Source organism: Phyllostomus hastatus, unplaced genomic scaffold, assembly GCF_019186645.2.
Source record: "Phyllostomus hastatus isolate PE091 unplaced genomic scaffold, TTU_PhHast_1.1 phas_contig_40, whole genome shotgun sequence".
Taxonomy (NCBI): domain Eukaryota; kingdom Metazoa; phylum Chordata; class Mammalia; order Chiroptera; family Phyllostomidae; genus Phyllostomus; species Phyllostomus hastatus.
Genome location: NW_025333872.1, coordinates 50842483 through 50860337, shown reverse-complemented (window position 1 = coordinate 50860337; position 17855 = coordinate 50842483). Strand labels below are relative to the sequence as shown.

The 17855-nt window shown below is 36.7% G+C and overlaps 1 protein-coding gene across 1 annotated transcript in view; it reads left to right on the top strand.

Annotated features, from left to right (window-relative positions):
- ASCC3 (activating signal cointegrator 1 complex subunit 3) overlaps positions 1–17855 on the top strand; it is a 307023-nt gene that overhangs the window by 268442 nt on the left and 20726 nt on the right. Inside the window, exon 37 of the mRNA XM_045843194.1 lies at positions 8423–8647. Within this exon, the coding sequence (XP_045699150.1) occupies positions 8423–8647 (225 nt within the window). The remainder of the gene's footprint in view (positions 1–8422; positions 8648–17855) is intronic.

The following is a 17855-nucleotide window of genomic DNA, read 5'->3' as shown; positions in this document are numbered from 1 at the left end:
TTACTCTCAGAAGGTCACATAGCTTATAAATGGCAGAGCTGAAAATCCAGCTGTTGTATCAGTTCCCAGATTCAGTGTTCTCTCTGCCTCTTCGCACCATGCCCTTGCACCCTTGTGATCTCTCTTTCGAAGGGAATGAGTTACTACTGCATTCTTTGGACTCCCCTTAAATTCAAACACTGGAAGCAGAAAAGGAGAGATCCTCAAAGGAAGCAATAGCTTTTGATGAGACTGCTGTTAATTATGGGTATGTTTTAACTACAGAAACTATTACGGATTTGATATTATATAAAATTTTATAAATCAAGTATCAGCTCCTTTGAAGATCTCAAAAAAATTGCCTGTGTTGAATTTAATCATGAAAAAGACATTACTTATTAAAAGCATATGTTAAATAATGAAATCTATGTAGGCTCATTCTAACGAGTATTCTCCTGTAATAGTGTCCCTCTTTTTCAATTCAGGTTTGAACCTTCACCTATCACTCTTCTCTTCTTTAGTTAAAAATAATAACTTTTTTATTCAGCTCAGTCATAACCTCCTCAAAGATATCTTCCCTGACTACTCTTGTTATTTGTATCTCTCCCTCCTTAGACTTGTTCAGTTGTCATTTTACATTTTTTTCACAGTCAATCTTGGTTAAGGTCTGGCTCAGCAACCTGACTATAAACCTTCGTTAAGAGTAGGGGGTCTTTTCTGCTTTTGTTCATCGTTATATACCTAACAATATGCTGAGTAAATATGTGGTAAAGAAATGACTCAGCACAATAAGACAAACTTTGTCCATTGTGGTTATTAAAATATTTTTATTTTCATTAAAGTGTATAGTTTTTGCAAAGAAATTATGAACCCCTTAGTTTAAAAAGATTGCCTTATGCACTGAGAAAGACATCATATCATCCTGATATGCCAAGGTTGCGGGTTTGATCCCTAGTCAGGGCACATATGAGACTCAACCAATGAATGCCTACCTAAGTGGAATAACAAATTGATCTCTCTCTCCTTCTCTCTCTCTCTCTTTCTGTCTCCTTTTCTCTCTCTCTCTCTCTGAAATCAGTAAAATCAATAAATAAATGTAAAAAAAGATCTGATGACCTCCTTATTAGATGTAGGAGGATTCTCTACTGCATAGCATTTTTCCAACCTGAAAGGTATTCAGCTCTTAGCAGACTCATCTGATACTGATACTGCTGGCAGTGAGCAAAATCACAGTCCTAGTGACACAGGGGATTAAAGCCATAAATCGGGTAATTCAAGCAGAATTGGCACAGTTTGGAGAACAGCACATCTTACATGGAGTTTAGATTCTAATATAAGCAAATACGACAAAAAGCACTAATGATCAGATTTGCCTAAAAGTGCAATAAGCATGGTTGTGAGTAGGCAGCCCTGTTCAGATATGCTGCGTCTCAGTGAATTCAACACCACTAGTTTTTCCTTTAGCATTGGAGCAAGTCATTGTTTCTTTAGTTTAGCACCGAATGAAGTAGTTGGCTTGTGTGTGGAAGTCATGGTTTATGAAAACTGTGCATCCCTGAGTCCTAGATTATACATCACAGAAAGATGTTCACACTTTCAGAGGTATTTGGGAACTAAGACATGAAAATGCCCAATTTATATTGCTATCAGTCAATCAAAAATAATCATTTTCTCTCTCTTTTCCCTCTCTTCACTCTTTCTTCTTTCCCTCCCTCTGCCCCTCCCTCCCTCAGTGTAGGGAAGGGGGTGTATAATGTATATAATCAAATTTGAATAAGATTCTACTGAGGAAAGTGGATTATTTAACTAATACTGTTAATTAGTGCTTTCAGCCAAATTCTTACTTTCCACATAATTTTATTTTAATGGAACTTTTCATGTAATTTGTCAGTCTAAACCTATTCCTGCATATCACAAACCTGGAGAGCCAATTCAGTTTGCAGTATTAAAATTGTTATGTGATTTCCTTCTGGTAAAAGATCAGAATATGTGTTTTATGAACAGTAGAAAGAAATGTAAATATGAATAATTTTTAGACTATGAAACAGAGTTAAAGCTGCTTTCTTCTTCCTCCATCTCCACCTGTCTTGCTTATTGCCTTCTCTTTAAGTGTATTTTGTGTGCTTGAAAGATATCTCCCGCTCACTCTCTTCTCAACTTCTCTGTTATTAATAGCAGCATCATTCTCGTCATCCTTGCAGCTTAAACCTTAGACCCCTTCTTATCTGTTTCTATGGATCTGTGTGTTCTATTTTCTCTGCGGGGAATGCAGGGCATCTCTCTCCCTCTGACCTCTCCTACAGGCTGTTCTAAGCCTAGAACAAACACTGCCTCTTTGGGGAAACTTTCCAACACATCCAGTTCACTTTAGTGCTCTTCTCTGATTAACGAACAATATTCTACACTTAAAATAATTATTTGTATAAATTGTTTGCCTTGACATCATTTTAATTTCCTTGAAGCAAAAGATCATGTTTTAGAGCCGAACCATCCTTTTTCTTATCTGCTATTCCATTTTTCTTAAGCCCTTTGTTAAGACTGGGATGGGTGGGCAATTGCTGATAGGGACTTGTTTGGAGCGCAGATATTGGATTGAGATGGGTCAGTCTGGAGGTGACATTTCACCTGAAATTCACCTGAAATAAAAAATAATAGCACTGTCATTGTAAGTAGTCCTTCTTCTTTGGCAGATGACCTCAGAGAAAAGAGGAAAGCACTGAAATAACATATTTAAAGAAAACCAAGATGACACATGGGGCAAAGCATTGTTAACTGCTAATGTGTCAGCATACACTTCTTACATAAAGCAGCCCAAAAAGGGGTGAAAACAGTATTTGAAATAGCATAAAGTGACTGTGATATTTTTGACAATTGCAAAACAAAGTAAGACAAAATACATAATTTTAAATATTTCCAGTTCAGTTAAACAGAGTGTTGCAAATAGTCATTAAAGATATTTTTTCTGGCATACTGTTTAAACAATTGAAAGTACTTCCCATAGCATTTCTCAGTCCTGCAGACTCCCCATTTTCCTTCCTACTACATAGACTGTCCCCGGAACACTTTTTACTTCTCTCTCCATCTGGTTAATATCTGCCCATCCTCTGTGTCTTAGTTTATCTGCCTTTCCTTTCTGGAAACCTTCATAACTTGGTCAAATTTCTTTCCAAACTCCCTCGTGCTTCCATACATTCCTTCTTTACAGCATTTGCCAGCATATCGAACTTTCATTTACTTATGTGATTGAATAATGACCGTCTCTCTCATATGGTAGATATGCAACAAATATTTATTTAAGTGAATGTATTTCATTCAATTTTTGAAATACATATTTGCCTATTGATATAGTCTGAATTTGTATTACAAGGAAATAACACTGCCATCAATGCCCTTTTTATTAGTGCTCTTGTACTATATTCTTAGCATGTAGTAAAGGCACAGGTTTCTGAAATTGTAAATCAAGCAAGAAAAGGGGAAGATATATTATATGTAAGTAGAATATTCTAAGTGTTTCACATTACTGAATTCTAAATAATAAAATTGTAAAGGGCTCTATCATACAGTCTTGCTTCATTGGCAAGATCTGTGCCTGTCAGATTCAAATCAGGAGTTATGTGACAGCCCTCCATGAGCCTCCACTCCCCCACTCCCAGGCTGCCCTCTTCCCGACGACCACCAGCCTGCTTTCCTTCACTGCAGATTAGTTGGCATTTTCTAGAATACTATATAAGTGGAATCCTATAAGATGTACTTTTGGGGGATCTGTCTTCTTTTATTCAGCATAATTATTTTGAAGTTCATGTTATGGTATCATAGTTCATTCTTTTGTTTGTTTCTTTCATATATGACATAATTTTTATTTATTTTTTATTGTTGTTCAAGGACAGTTGTCTCCATTTCCCATCATTACTTTCCCCTGCCCCACCCACCCCACCTCCCACAATAGTTCATTCTTTTCATTGCTGAGTAGAATTCTACTTTATGGATAAAAAGCAGTTTGTGTATCCCTTCAGCCTGTTGATGACCTTAAGAGTTTTTCTAGTTTTTCACTTTATAAGTAAAGCTACTGTCAAGTACTGTGTGCAGGTCTTTTTGTGCTTTCTTTTCTTTTGGGCAAGTTCCTAGGAATGGAATGGCAAATGTGAAGCTGCTCTCCAAAGAGATTGTAACTTTTACATTCCCACAGGCTGCGTAGGGAGTTCCACTTTTTTCACATTCTTGCCAATACTTGGTATGTTAGTCATTTAAATTTTGGCCATTCTAATTTTCATTTTCCTCATAACTAATGATAGTTCTTGTGTTTATGTAAAATACCTGTTAAATCTTTGCCCACTTTTTTTAAGGGTCTACTTGTTTTTCCACCCTGTTTTGAGAATGCGTATATTCTAGATACAAGTACTATATTAGATATATGGTCTGCAAATATTTTCATTCTGTGGGTTATATTTTCACTATCTTAAGAATGTCTTTTTTTTGGGGGGGTGAAGCTCAATTTATCAATTTTCTTTGTCGAATTGATAAATTCTACATGTAGAATTTAAGGTATTTTATCAATGCAATCTTTTCCTGACCATACGTACCAAAGATATTCTCCTGTTTTCTAGTTTTAGATTTAACATTAGCGAATATTTGTATACAGTATAGGGTAAAGATTGAAGATTGGGGGGGTTGTTTGTTTTTGCTTTTTTGCGTGTGGATACCCAATTATTCCATCATTTCTGGAAAAGACTGTTCTATCTCCACTGCTTTGCCTTTGAGTCTTTGTGTAAAATAAGTTTTTCATATATGTATGGGTTTATTTCTCAATTCTTTATTCTATTGTAATACCACACTTCCAGAGTTCTGTCAGCTATCTAGGTTCTTTGCATTTCCATATGAATTTTAGAATCATAATTTGTCATAAGAAATGTATATTTGCTCTTGAAATATATATTTGGTCTTCATCCCTGTTTCTGGCATAGAGCTAAAACCCTTGTAATTTCCTAAGTGATTAAGAGCACAGTGAGGGTGCCTTTTGTTATGTTAATGAGTGACTTTTGGAAAACACCTAAGAATGGAGACTCCTTGCCAACCATGTGGTTAGAAGGTTGGAAATTTTAACCCCACCATCCCATTTCACCCGTGATCACCCCCCAGCCTCTGGGGGAGGAGAGAGGAGATAAAGATGGAGTTAATGACTGATGATCAATGTTGTAATTAATCATACCTATGTAATGAAACCTTCCTAAAAACCCAAAAGAACAGAGTTTGGAGAGCTTTCTAGTTGGTGAACACATGGAGATTTGTCCAGCTCAGAGAGAGTATAGAAGCTCTGAGCCCTTCTCCCATACCTTGCCCCATGTATTTCTTTCATTTGCCTGTTCCTTTGTTAACATCCTTTCATAGTAAACCAGTAATCTAATTACTAAAATGTTTCTCTGAGTTCTGTGAACCACTCAAGCAAATTAATGCAACCCAAGTGAAGTGGTGTTGGAAGCCCCAATCTGTAGCCAGTCAGTCAGAAACACAGGTGATAACCTGGGCTTGCAGCTGGCATCTGAAGTGGAGAGGAGAGTCAGTCTTACAGAACTGAACCCTTGATTTGTGGGATATCTGACGCTATCTTTAGGTAGACAGCATCAAAATTGAGTTGAATGGTAGGACACCTAACTGTGTCTCAGACTTGCTTGTTGGTGTGGGTCTCTCCTTACCACCACCCCACTCCTGCACGTGCACACACTGGAGTCCTTCAAAACATCAACTTGTCAGTCAGCCAAAGGATAAAACATCTGCTGTGACTGAGACTGTATTATATCTGCAGATCAATTTTGAGAGAATTAAGGTATATATCTCTCTTTAGTTAGGTCTTCTTTAATTTTTTAAAATTTTTTTCTTTAATTTTTAGCAGTGTTTTGTAGTTTTCAGTGTACAGGTCTTACATGTTTTTGTCAGATTTATTTCTAAGTACTTAATATATTTTATGCCATTATAAATTTTTTTAATTCTGGTTTTTGGTTGCTAATATTCAGAAATACAGTTGATTTTGTCTGCTAATCTTATATCCTGAAACTTGCTTAACTCACTTATTCTGGTAGATTATTTTATACATTTCATTGGGTTTCTATATTGATGGATATATCATCTACAAATAAAGACAGTTTTACTTCTTCCCTTTCAGTCTGGATGTTTGTTAATTCTTTTTCTTGCCTGATTGCACTGGGTAGAACCCCTGGTACAATGTTTAATTGAAGTACTGAGAACAGAAATCCTTGTCTTGCCCTTGCTGGTATGGCTGAGTGGATTGAGTGCCAGCCTGCAAACCAAAGGGTCGTTAGTTCAATTCCCAGCCAGGGCATATGCCTGGGTTGCCGGCCAGATCCCCAGTAGGGGACATGCAAGACGCAACCACACATGCATGTTTCTCTCCCTTTCTTTCTTGCTCCCTTCCCCTTCTCTCTAAAAATAAATAAATAAAATATTTTTTGAAAGGAAAGGGAAGGAAAGGAAAGAAGGGGGAGGGCAGGGGAGGAAGAGGAGAAGAGAGGAAGGGAGGGGGAAGGGGATGGGAGGGAAGGGGAGAGGAGAAATACATCCCTGTCATGTCCCTGATCCTAAGGGGAAAGCTTTCGGTCTCTTACTGAAATATGACATTAGTTGTGGATTTCTCAAAGAAAACCTACAGGTTGAGAAAGTACCCTTCTCTTCCTAGTTTGCTGAGAGTTTTGGAGGGTGGATGTTAGATTTTGTCAGATTTTTTTTCTGCATCATTTCAGATGATTGTATGCTTTTTAAGTTTATTAATAAAGTGAATTATAAGAATTGATTTTCAAATACTAAACCAATCCTGTATTCACTCACTGCACTCGCCTAGTTTGATATTTGATTGTTAGGCACATACACAGTTAGAACTGTTATATCTTAGGGAATTGACCCCTTTTTTATTATGTAATTACCTTCTTTATGATCATTTTCCTTCCTTTTAAATTTGCTCTACCTGAAATTTATGTAACTGCTCTTGTTTTATTTGATTAGTGTTAGTATGGTATATTTTCTCCTTCCATTTATTTTAATCTATATATGTCTTTATATTTAAGGTGGTTTTCTTGTGGACAAAATATAATTGGGTCACATTTTTTGATTCACTCTGACAGCCTCTGTCTTTTAATCAGTTTATTTAGATCATTGATATTCAAAGTGATTATTGATGAACAGTGGACTCTTGGACAATACTGGTTTGAACTGCATGGGTCACTTATATGTGGGTCGTTTTCAATAAATACACAATCAATCTTCTATCTCCCTGGGTTTCACATCTGCAGATTTAGTGCACTGCGGACCAAAAATAGTATTTGAGGGCGGGGAGTTTGTTTTTGTTTGGGATTCTTTGTTTGTTTCTTTGTTGAGAAGAATGGGGTGCTCTGACTTATTTCAAAATGGTGGATCCCTGCCCCCCTAACTAGAAAAGCCCATGGGGATTTCTCTTTGATATCTGCAGTGGGAATCTGGTCAAACTCCTGAAGGTAAATTTCAGTTTCGTGGGAGTCCCCTGTGACTGGTCCCCATGGACTTTGTAGCTCTCAGGGTTGTCCACGCAGAGCCTCCCACAGTTCATCAGTTGTAGTTCAGGTTTCCTCAGCCTGGCACTGGTTCCCTGGCAGTTCCTGTCTGAGACTCTCTGCTCCTCTTAGCAGTTGACCCCCTGAACTTGCCTGTGTTTCCCGTCTTGGAGACAACAGTTTGTCCTGTGTTCACCCCCTATATGGATCCAAGGAGAGTTGTTGATTTGTCAGACTTTTTAGGTTTTTACTTGTTAGAATGGAGTGATAGCGTCCAAGCTCCTTACATGTGGAACTGGAAACATGAATTTTGAACAATTTTATTTAAGTCTAATGTATTACAATAAATTTTAAGTTAATGACCCTAATCCTCACTCTTTTCTAACCTCACCACTCCTGTCCTCCTCCCCGTTGCCCCAGTTCTGCCTCATTTCTTCCACTCGTCTCTGGATCTTTACTTAAACATTACTCTGTCCAAGATGCTTTCCCTGCCCCTCTAAACTACTAAGTCCCCAAACCGAGTATCCCTTCAGCACTCTGTACTGACGTATCATAGCACTCATTACACTTTGTAGAACTTTTTGTCTTTGATGTGCTCTCAGTTTCTGATTCACTGCTGTGGGCCCAGTGTCAGGCATGATATTTGATGCCTAGTGGGATCTCTATTATGTTTGTTGACTGCATAAATAAGATGAGTGCTCATGAATTTCAGACATATTATATGTTACTTGCTTTTCCTCATATATTAATAATAGTATTGAACAAAGCAAAACTTTAAGGGATAAGGTTATCTATGTTTTTTCTAGACCATGTTTTAAATGTCAGTAGTTAAAGCTAAGAAGTATATTATTATAATTTTGACCCAGCACATTAATAATATACTCATATATGTTGTTTTCTTTTTTCAGGATGCAGAAGAATACACAGATTTACCAGTAAGACACAACGAAGATCATATGAATAGTGAACTGGCAAAGTGTCTTCCCTTGGAATCCAATCCTCATTCGTTCGACAGCCCTCACACCAAAGCCCATCTCCTGCTACAGGCGCATCTCAGCCGAGCCATGCTGCCCTGCCCAGATTACGACACTGACACCAAGACAGTCTTGGACCAAGCTCTCCGAGTATGTCAGGTATGAACATCATTTCTAATACCTACATTTTCTCCTGTCCCTTCTTTTTTTTCCCCTGTTATAGAATAAAATATACTTTCATTTAAATATTTTTATTATTGCATTTTTAAGAATGCTATAGAAAATGCTTAAGAATGCTTTAAGAAAACCTGATGAACAAGAATTTTCAAAAGAAAAGCAAATATAAATGCAATAAGATGACAATTTCAGCCATTCATTCAATCAGAATTTTTCTGGAGGTAATCTAAGCACCAGGTACTTTTCTAGGCACTGAGCTTACAGCAGCAACTAACAGGAGTATCTGCTGTCATGGGTTTTCAGTCAAGATGAAGAAGACTGACAATTAAAAATATAAGTCAGGGGGTTGGAACTGCTATTTTAAAAAAATAATAATAAGATATATAATTAAGAAAATATAGAGAAAGATGGAAGGTGCTGATTTGTACTGTTTTGTAATGTGGTATTCAGGGACTATCTTATGTATAAAGTCACATTTAAGAAACAATTAAAGGAAGGGGATGAGTCCCAGGGTTATCTGGAGAATGTATTCCAAACACTAAGAAAAGCTAGTGCCAAGACTCTCATTTAGGAACTTACTTGGTATATTTAAGGAAAATCAAGGAGGCCATTATAAGAGAAAAGCTGGAAAGCGGTGGTTAGAAATGAGATCTGAGAGGGGTAGGAGTGGAGATCATAGAGCAAATGGGATGAGGTTGTGTAGGGAGTTTGTAAACCATAGTAAGGATTTAGATTATACTCTGAATGAGAGAGAAGCTGCCAGAGCAGTGGTCCACCAGTGGTCATGTTGGATTTATCAATGCATAGTTACCATACTCATTAAAACAGAAATTCTCAAGTATTTATTACTTCATTTAAGAATGTAATAATAACCCCGTTATATGTTAATATAACATGATTTTTCATAAAAAATAACTATATTCTGAAAGAGCAAAAGTTAATGAAAAGTGTAGCATTGTTTTTCTGCTTTTGCAAGTATTTTTAATATGTAACTTAATAGAAGTCAAGTAGATTCATACTTCACCTTTTGTGATGTCTGTTACAATGTGTTTTAGTTGAAGTATACACAGAAAATCCAGCCTCACAAAGGTGTAGTTTAAAAAGAGAAAAGTATTTTTATAGCCTTTTCAGATAATTTTGGAAATTCTTCTTTGATACTATATGAAACCTTGGCATGTCATTGATTTGATCAAAATGTCAATGATATTTTGATCAATATGTGTTGTTTTTTAAAGGTTAATTGCAATGTGGTATCTGAAACAGTATCAGTGATCTTTATAATCTGAATGCTTTAAGGCTAGGCAAGAAATGATGGTGACCAGACTACCTTGGTGTGAGTGAGATTGGTAAGAATTGTTTAGATCATATATGTATATGATCATATATGTATATGAATTATTTAGATCATATACATACACACACACACATATACACATATACATATTTATATTTAAGAGAACTAACAGATGTAATGGATTGGACAGGATTTTGAGGGAAATTGAGGAACCAAAGATGATTCCAAAGCTTTTCTCGAGAGCAGCTAGAAGGCTGGAGCTGCCATTTACTAGCAGACTGTGAGAGTAGCTGGGTAGGGGACCATAACTAAGTGCTACAAGATTTTGACTTTTCTACATTATATGTTTTTGGACATTTCTGTAATAAGTACAATTTTTAAAATTTTCAAAAGACCTAAGGTGTTTTTAGAAGTAAAATGGTGAGTCTGTGAAGATTTGTGTACACCGGAATACATTATGGAATTGTTTCAAAATTAAAGACTTGAAAATAACCTAAGTATCTTTCAGGTTATAGAACACTGCAGAATATTACAATTCTATTATTTATGAATTCTCCATCTGTGTAGAATATCCACATGTATATGTGAACATGTACCTAGACAGAAAATCCAGAATAGTGTTCACCAGAAGATTAACAGTGGCCATCTCTGTGTAGCAGGATGTGGGATGATTTTTAATTTCTTCTTTATGCTTCTTTAAAATGTTTGAGTGTTTTAAAATGAACTTCTAACAAATTTTATTTTATTATCAGAAAAAAACCTTAATTTTATCATGTAAATAAATGGGGATGTTTCCTAAAAGAATGTAAGCACAAACTTAGTGGAAATTAGAAGGGAAGTAAGGCTGTAATAAACACATAAATTTTTTTGACACTCTTTTTGTAACCAACACATGGTTTACCTCTCTAGGAAGATGATTTGCCACTCTTTGTTCGTCACACTTTATAAACAGGGGTTAAAGTTCCCAACATTTTCTCTGCAGCCCAGGATACTCGTTTTTGTTTCCTATAAGTGTTTCCCTCCCTTCCCCCCTTAAACACTGACCTGTTAATGAACCCAGGGGTCAGGAAGGTTTGGAGATAAGTCGCAGGAGGGATTATATTTTTATACATATACATATTTTTATAGGTGTACATATGTTTATCATATATCAAAGTTTTTTATTTTTAATTATACTTTATTGATTATGCTATTACAGTTGTCCTGATTTTCCCCCTTTGCACCCCTCCACCCAGCACTCCATTCCCTCAGGCAATCCCCATACCATTGTTCATGTCCGTGGGTCACACGTAGGTTCTTTCACTCCATTTCCTATCCTGTACTTTACATCCCCATGGCCATTCTGAAACTGCCTATTTGTACTTCTAATCCCCTCATTTCTTTGCCCATTCCCCCCCAGTCTCCCTCCCATCTGACAACCATCAAAACACTCTCTGTTGTATCCATGATTCTGTCTCTGTTCTTGTTTGCTTAGTTTGTGTTTTAGTTGTTGATACATATGTATTTTTTGCCATTTTATTGTTCATAGTTTTTATCTTCTTTTTCTTCAGTAAGTCCCTTTAACATTTCATATAATAGTGATTTGGTGATGATGAACTCCTTTAGTTTTTTTGTGTCTGGGAAGCCCTTTATCTGCCCTTAGATTCTAAATGATAACTTTGCTGGGTATAGCAATCCTGGCTGTAGGTCTCTGCTTTTCATGACTGAATATTTTTTGCCAATCTGTGCTAGCTTGCAAAGTTTCTTTTTTGAAAAATCAGCTGACAGTCTTATGGGAACTCCCCTGTAGGTAACTAACTTCTGTTCTCTTGCTGCTTTTAAGATTCTCTCTTTTTCTTTAACCTGTGCCATTTTAATTATGATATGTCTTGGAGTGGGCCTGTTTGCATCCATCATGATTGGGACTCTCTGTGCTTCCTGGACTTGCATGTCTATTTCCTTTGCCAAATTAGGGATGTTTTCTTTCATTATTTTTTCAAATAGAACTCCAGTTTCTTTCTCTTTCTCCTCTCCTTCTGGTCCCCCTATGAAGCAAATGTTGGACTTCCTGAAGTTGTCTCAGAGGCTGCTTATTCTATACTTTTTTTGTTTTGTTTTTTTTGGATTCTCTTCTCTTCCTGTTGTTCTGATTGGTTGTTTTTTGCTTCCTTATGTTCCAGGTCATTAATTTGATTCTCAGCTTTATCCACTCTACTATTGTTTCCCTGTAAATTTTTCTTTGTTTTAGTTAATGCATCCTTCATTTCTGACTGGATCTTTTTTATGCTGTTGAGGTCCTCACTAAGTTCCTTGAGCATCCTTACAACCAGTGACTCTGCATCTGAGAGATTACTTATCTCCATTTCATTTAGCTTTTTCTGGAGTGTGAAATGTTCTTTCATTTGGGCCATGTTTTTTTGTCTCCTCATTTTGGCAGCCTTTCTGTGTTTGTTTCTATGTATTAGGTAGAGTTGCTTTGACTCTGTGTCATGGTACTGTGGCCTAATGTAGTAGGTGTCCTATAGTGTCCAGTGGCACAGCCTCCCCTATCACCCAAGTTGGGTACTAGAGGTGCGCTCTTCATGTGTGCTGAGTACACCTTCCCCTTGCAGTTGAACCTTGGTTGCTGTTTGCTCTGGCCACTATCTGCCAACCTCTGTGGAAGATTAGCTATGCAGGGGCAAGGTGGTGGTGCCCCACTGTGGTCCATAGCTATCCAGTGGGTGTGCTGGCCCTGGGGCTTCTGGAGTGGTGCAGGCTAAGGTCAGCCTCCACCTGTGATTTTCCTGGGGCCTGTGCTATAAAGCAATCAGAGATGGCTGCTACTTGTGCTGGACTTGGAGATTCCCAGGCGAAGCCAAGCTGTGAATCTAGGCTGACTGCTGCTAATGCTGGGCCTAGGGCTCACTGAGGCCAGTTATTGCTTGTTTGAGAGGATTTAGGAAGTTGTGAAGCATGATCCAAGACCAACTATTCATTTGGAAAAGCAGCTAGGATGGGTCCATAAATTTCGGGGGACAGAATCTCTGGGGATCTCCAAGGCGGGTCGAAGAGTGTTAGCCAATTTGATGGAATCTCACGGCACCAGCTTTCCAAATCTGAAGGGAGTTTAGAAAAAGGACAGTGGCCTCTGCTTGCCTTGATGCCAGGCACTTCAGTTTCTCCCTGGATGCCACTGGTGTTTTTCAAGCTACTACCCCAGTGCTGGAGCTCAAATGGAGTGAGTCTGAGCAGGTGAGTCCATGTGTGGGTTCTTTAAGAGGAACTGCTTGGGGCTCCAAGTAGCTTGGGGCTTCACCAACTCAGTCCCTGCTGGTTTTTGCGAAGTTGTGGGGACGGACTTACCTTCCTGTCACTAGAAGCCTGGGCTGGGGGACCTAGTGTGGGGCTTGGACTCCTGATTCCCGAGATATCCCTCCTGAATTTTTATCCACCACACGTGGGTAAAGGACCAGCCCATTCCATGTCTGCACCCCTCCTACCAGTCTGGATGGATGTAGTTTCTTTAATTCTGTAGTAGTCAGACTTCCATTCAACTTAGCTTCTGACAGTTTTGAGTGATGGTTGATCTATATTTTAATTGTAGTTTTGATGTGGTCTACCTACACTGCCATCTTGACTAGAAGTATAAAAGTTTTTTAATCAGCTTTCCAGTCTAATACTTTCTTTTTTAACACTCAGTTTGTAATGATTCAAAGGGTATATGATAATAGAAATTAGCAATTTCTAAAGGATTCTATTTCTAAATTTGCTATAAGGAAAGGGATTCAGTCAGGTGCTTTTAGCCTCTATTAGATATTTTATACACAGTATCTTCAGATAATATTTACATTTCTTGAATATTTTTTGATACTTCTAAAGAACATCTAAAGAGAAATAATTTTTTCTTTAATTACAAAAGTAATTCATTATAGAAAATTTGGAAAAACAACATATTAAAATTAGTCATTTGTAGTAATTATATCTTCACCCCCATGAATATGAGTTTCTGTTCTTTTTGTTAATGAATGTTTAAATACTTGATTAAAAATGCTTCTTAATTTTGTATTTTGAAATAATTTTAGACATATAAATTTATGTTTTGTATGTGTTTGTATTAAGTTTGTAAAGATAGAACAAAATTTCAATATATTCTTTACCAGCTTCCTCTGATGTTAACATCTAGACTCAGTAGTAATCTAGGCCTAATAACTAATCTGTAGACCTCATTCAAATTTTATTAGTTTGAATTTTATTTCACTAATGCCCTTCTTCTAGACCAGAATGCAGTCCTCTGTATTTAGTTATCACGTATCCTTGACTTTCATGACCTTGGCACTTTTGAAGAGTACTGGCCAGTTATTTCATAGAATTGTCCTTTCATTCGGGTTTACCTAATGCCTCCTCATAGGTACATTGGAGTTGTATATTATTCGCAAGAACACCACAGAGGTGATGTTTCTCCTTCTGGGTGTATCATCAGGAAGCTTGCCGCAGGGATGTCTCATTACTGGTGTTGTTTACTTTTACACTTGAGGTGGCATCTGCTAGGCTTTTCTCCCATAAAGTTACTCTTATCCTTTTGTAATTAATTGCTTTTGTGGAAGATACTTAGACATTTGAGATTATGCAAATATCTTGTTTCTTACAGTTTTCTACATTGATGATATTTGTGTAAAGTAATTATTACTATCATGATTTTCTATTTTCATCATTTTCAGAATTTACTGTAAGAAAGAACTTTCCCTTCTCCTTTATTTATTTATTTTATGCACTTATTTATGTAAGTATAGATTCACAAGTGTTTGTTTTATTCCATTGGGTAAAACCCATTACTGTCATTATTTATTTTGCTACTTATATTCTCTCAGAGTGAACCACTGGGGCTTCTCACACTGGGTTCTGTATTCCTTACATGCCACATCATTTTGTGAACACCACCTTGCATTTTGGCATCTTGTACTTTTCCCTTGCCCCAGCCCTGGAATCAGCCATTCTTCTAAAGAGCCTTGGTTTCTTAGAATGACTTTAGAGACTAAAAGCTGAGCACTTGGTGACTCCATCTCTACATGAGTGTCTTTGCCTCTAGACCCAGTCAGTGAGCAAGACTGTGAAATAGAACTGTGTATGCCCAGACATCTATATCTATTTGTCTTTCTATTGATGAGTGTATGTATGATTACATCGGGGGGGGGGGGGTGAGAAACATTTGTATTCATAAGCCATGAATTCATTCTGATACCTCCAATTCTAAGCCAATACCAAAGGCTTCATTTTAGCCTTCTCCCCTTTTAAATGTATGACTCCTTCTCCACCTGAGAGAAACTTGGCTGTCATTAATCCAAGCACATTTACTTATTTCTTGCATACTCCTGGTATAATTTTAGAATTACTAACCCTGACTCCTGCAAAAAAACAAATTTATTGACTACAGTACAGTAGTTGTTATAGTTCTTTTTTGCCTTTAGCAAGCTTTCAGGCTCTTTTATTTTGTGTATTTACAAACATACATACTTGCCCTTTTACTTGTTTCTTTTATAAATTTTAACATGTTATTTTATAACCTTCTTTAACTTAATAATTCATAACATTAAATATTCTTCTTAAGTATAATTGGCTGTACTATATGCCTTCACATGATGGTTATAGTTTATTTAATGAGTTCCCTTTTATCAGACATCATACGTGCAATTTTCATTTCTTATAAATTAAGCATTAGTTATGAACATCTTAAATGTTGACCTGACTTTCCAAAAGCCATCTAGAAAGAAATTTGGTTGTTCAGAGATGGCAACCAGCTTCATATCCTAAATCTCTTATTTCTGTAGTGTTTTGCAAGATTGTGATACAAGTAAGCAAACCAGGAAGAGGAAAGAATTTGCCATTGGAAAATTTGGGGAGAAAATTAAGAGTGTATAAACTTTTCCATGACTGATTGACCATTTTAATGATAGTATCCTATTCACATTTGATGCATGGGTATTGTTGGCCTTAGAAAGCATTAGTTCAAGCCGTTTTCCAAGCTGCAGCTCTGCTGGCTTTTTAAAGACTATACTACTGCCCTCACAGGACATTAGCATGGCCTGTATTCTGTGTATGGGACTCAGTGCCACCAGCTTTTGCTATAAATTCAACTCGGCTCCTATCTTAGTATAAGGCCTTAGGCAGGCCATTTGACCCCTGCTGTCTGAGTCAAAACAACACCTTACAAGAGTAGGGCAATTAGTGTTAGTGTTTTTAAAGTAAACCAAAATTTGAGGATTCAAAGAACTAGATCTATCTGATTATCTTCATTCATACTAGTTCTTTTATTTCCTTGCTTTTTTATAGTCTTTTAACTCTAAAGTTCTTTTTACTCCCTTTATTTTCTAGAAATATACCTTTTATGTGAGCGATGATATAGATAGATCATGAGAACTCTGTGGTTTTGACCAGCTGTGCCCTAAGTAATCTTTCACAAAGGACAGACGTGGCCGTCGTAGTGGTAATTCACGCTGGCCTGAAGTCAGCGTACACAGGCATTTCTCTTCTCATACATTTGAAGTTAGGTATCAAGGTCATTTGTCTCTATTTTTTTGGTTTAAGGTATTTTTCTCATGGTTCTTTTTAATATTTTTCTGTCCCACCCACCAAAAAAAAAGTAAAATTTCTGTACATACCTCAATTTTTTAATCTGAATATATTCTAATTTATAAATTGAACAATTATGGAATTGATTATTCTTGCCATTCACCTTTGAGATTCTCTTTTGGATCACATTAACTCTAAAATATATTTGTAAAATGTAGTAAATGATGTGACATAACTTCTGTGCTGGATATACCAAAGAAAAACTTTGTGTTAGCTTTTATGGAAAAAAGAATTACAAATAAGTATCAAAAATTAAAATGACTTGTCTAAATTTTCCAAATTTGGTGGCAAAGCTAGAACTGATGATGAGTATTTGGTGTTTTGAGTAGCTCTCTGCCTTGCACTATTTTTTTAATCAAAGAACAAAGAAATTGGTGTTTGGAGAAGTTGAATGACTCAAAGGTGATTTGTAGAGGCAGTCCATACAGAAACCAAATGGAGATCAGGACTTTAAATCCTGTCCTAATACCTCAGATGTTTTCTAGAAAGCGCCATAAGTCTTTACATTGAAATCATCTTTATTTAAATGAAAAACCACCTAAATACAACACTAAGCCAAATAGGATAAAGGTTCCCTTGTCCTATAAAGGGGGATTTTAAAATTGTACTTGTGGTCTAGTCAGAATTTCTTTTAAAATGTGAGAACTTCACAAGACTTTCCACTCTTTTTTTAAACTAAGAATTTTTTAATTAACCCCTCCTTTAAATGTGTACCAAATCACCTCCCTTTAATCACTCTAGTTCCCTTTTCAACAATCTGTCTATAATTACTTTAACCAATTTCTAAGAGGGTTTGTTAATATGATTATACTTGTAACTGCTTCATCACTCTACAGTATCCAGTTTTTATGCTGTTTCCTTTTATTGTATCAACTGCTCAGGATTCTTCTTAAGGACTTTATATTAAGCTAGATGGACCGTGAGTTAACCATTTTCTTCCCTACGTTCTTTCCAAATATTACAGTAATTGGAAATAATGGGGGAAATTGGATTGCTGGTGCCACTGTAGGAGAAAGGAGAAGGCCAACACGATTGTAAGATGACCCCGTAGTAAATATTCATATGTGCACACTGGAACAACCTGAGCCTAAGCTTACTATTAAAATACACATACACACCTTCTTTGTTCCTCTTTCTTTCTTGAAGATTTGCCTTGTCTGCCTAGGTGAGGTTCTTGGCTTTTTTCACTGGTTATTCACCACCACTAATGAGGAGCCCTGCAGGTAGCCTTTGTCCATTTCACTGATCCTTTTTTGGAAATCTTCAGTCCTCTAGTAGCAACAGGCAATTCATTGCCCCAAAATAGAG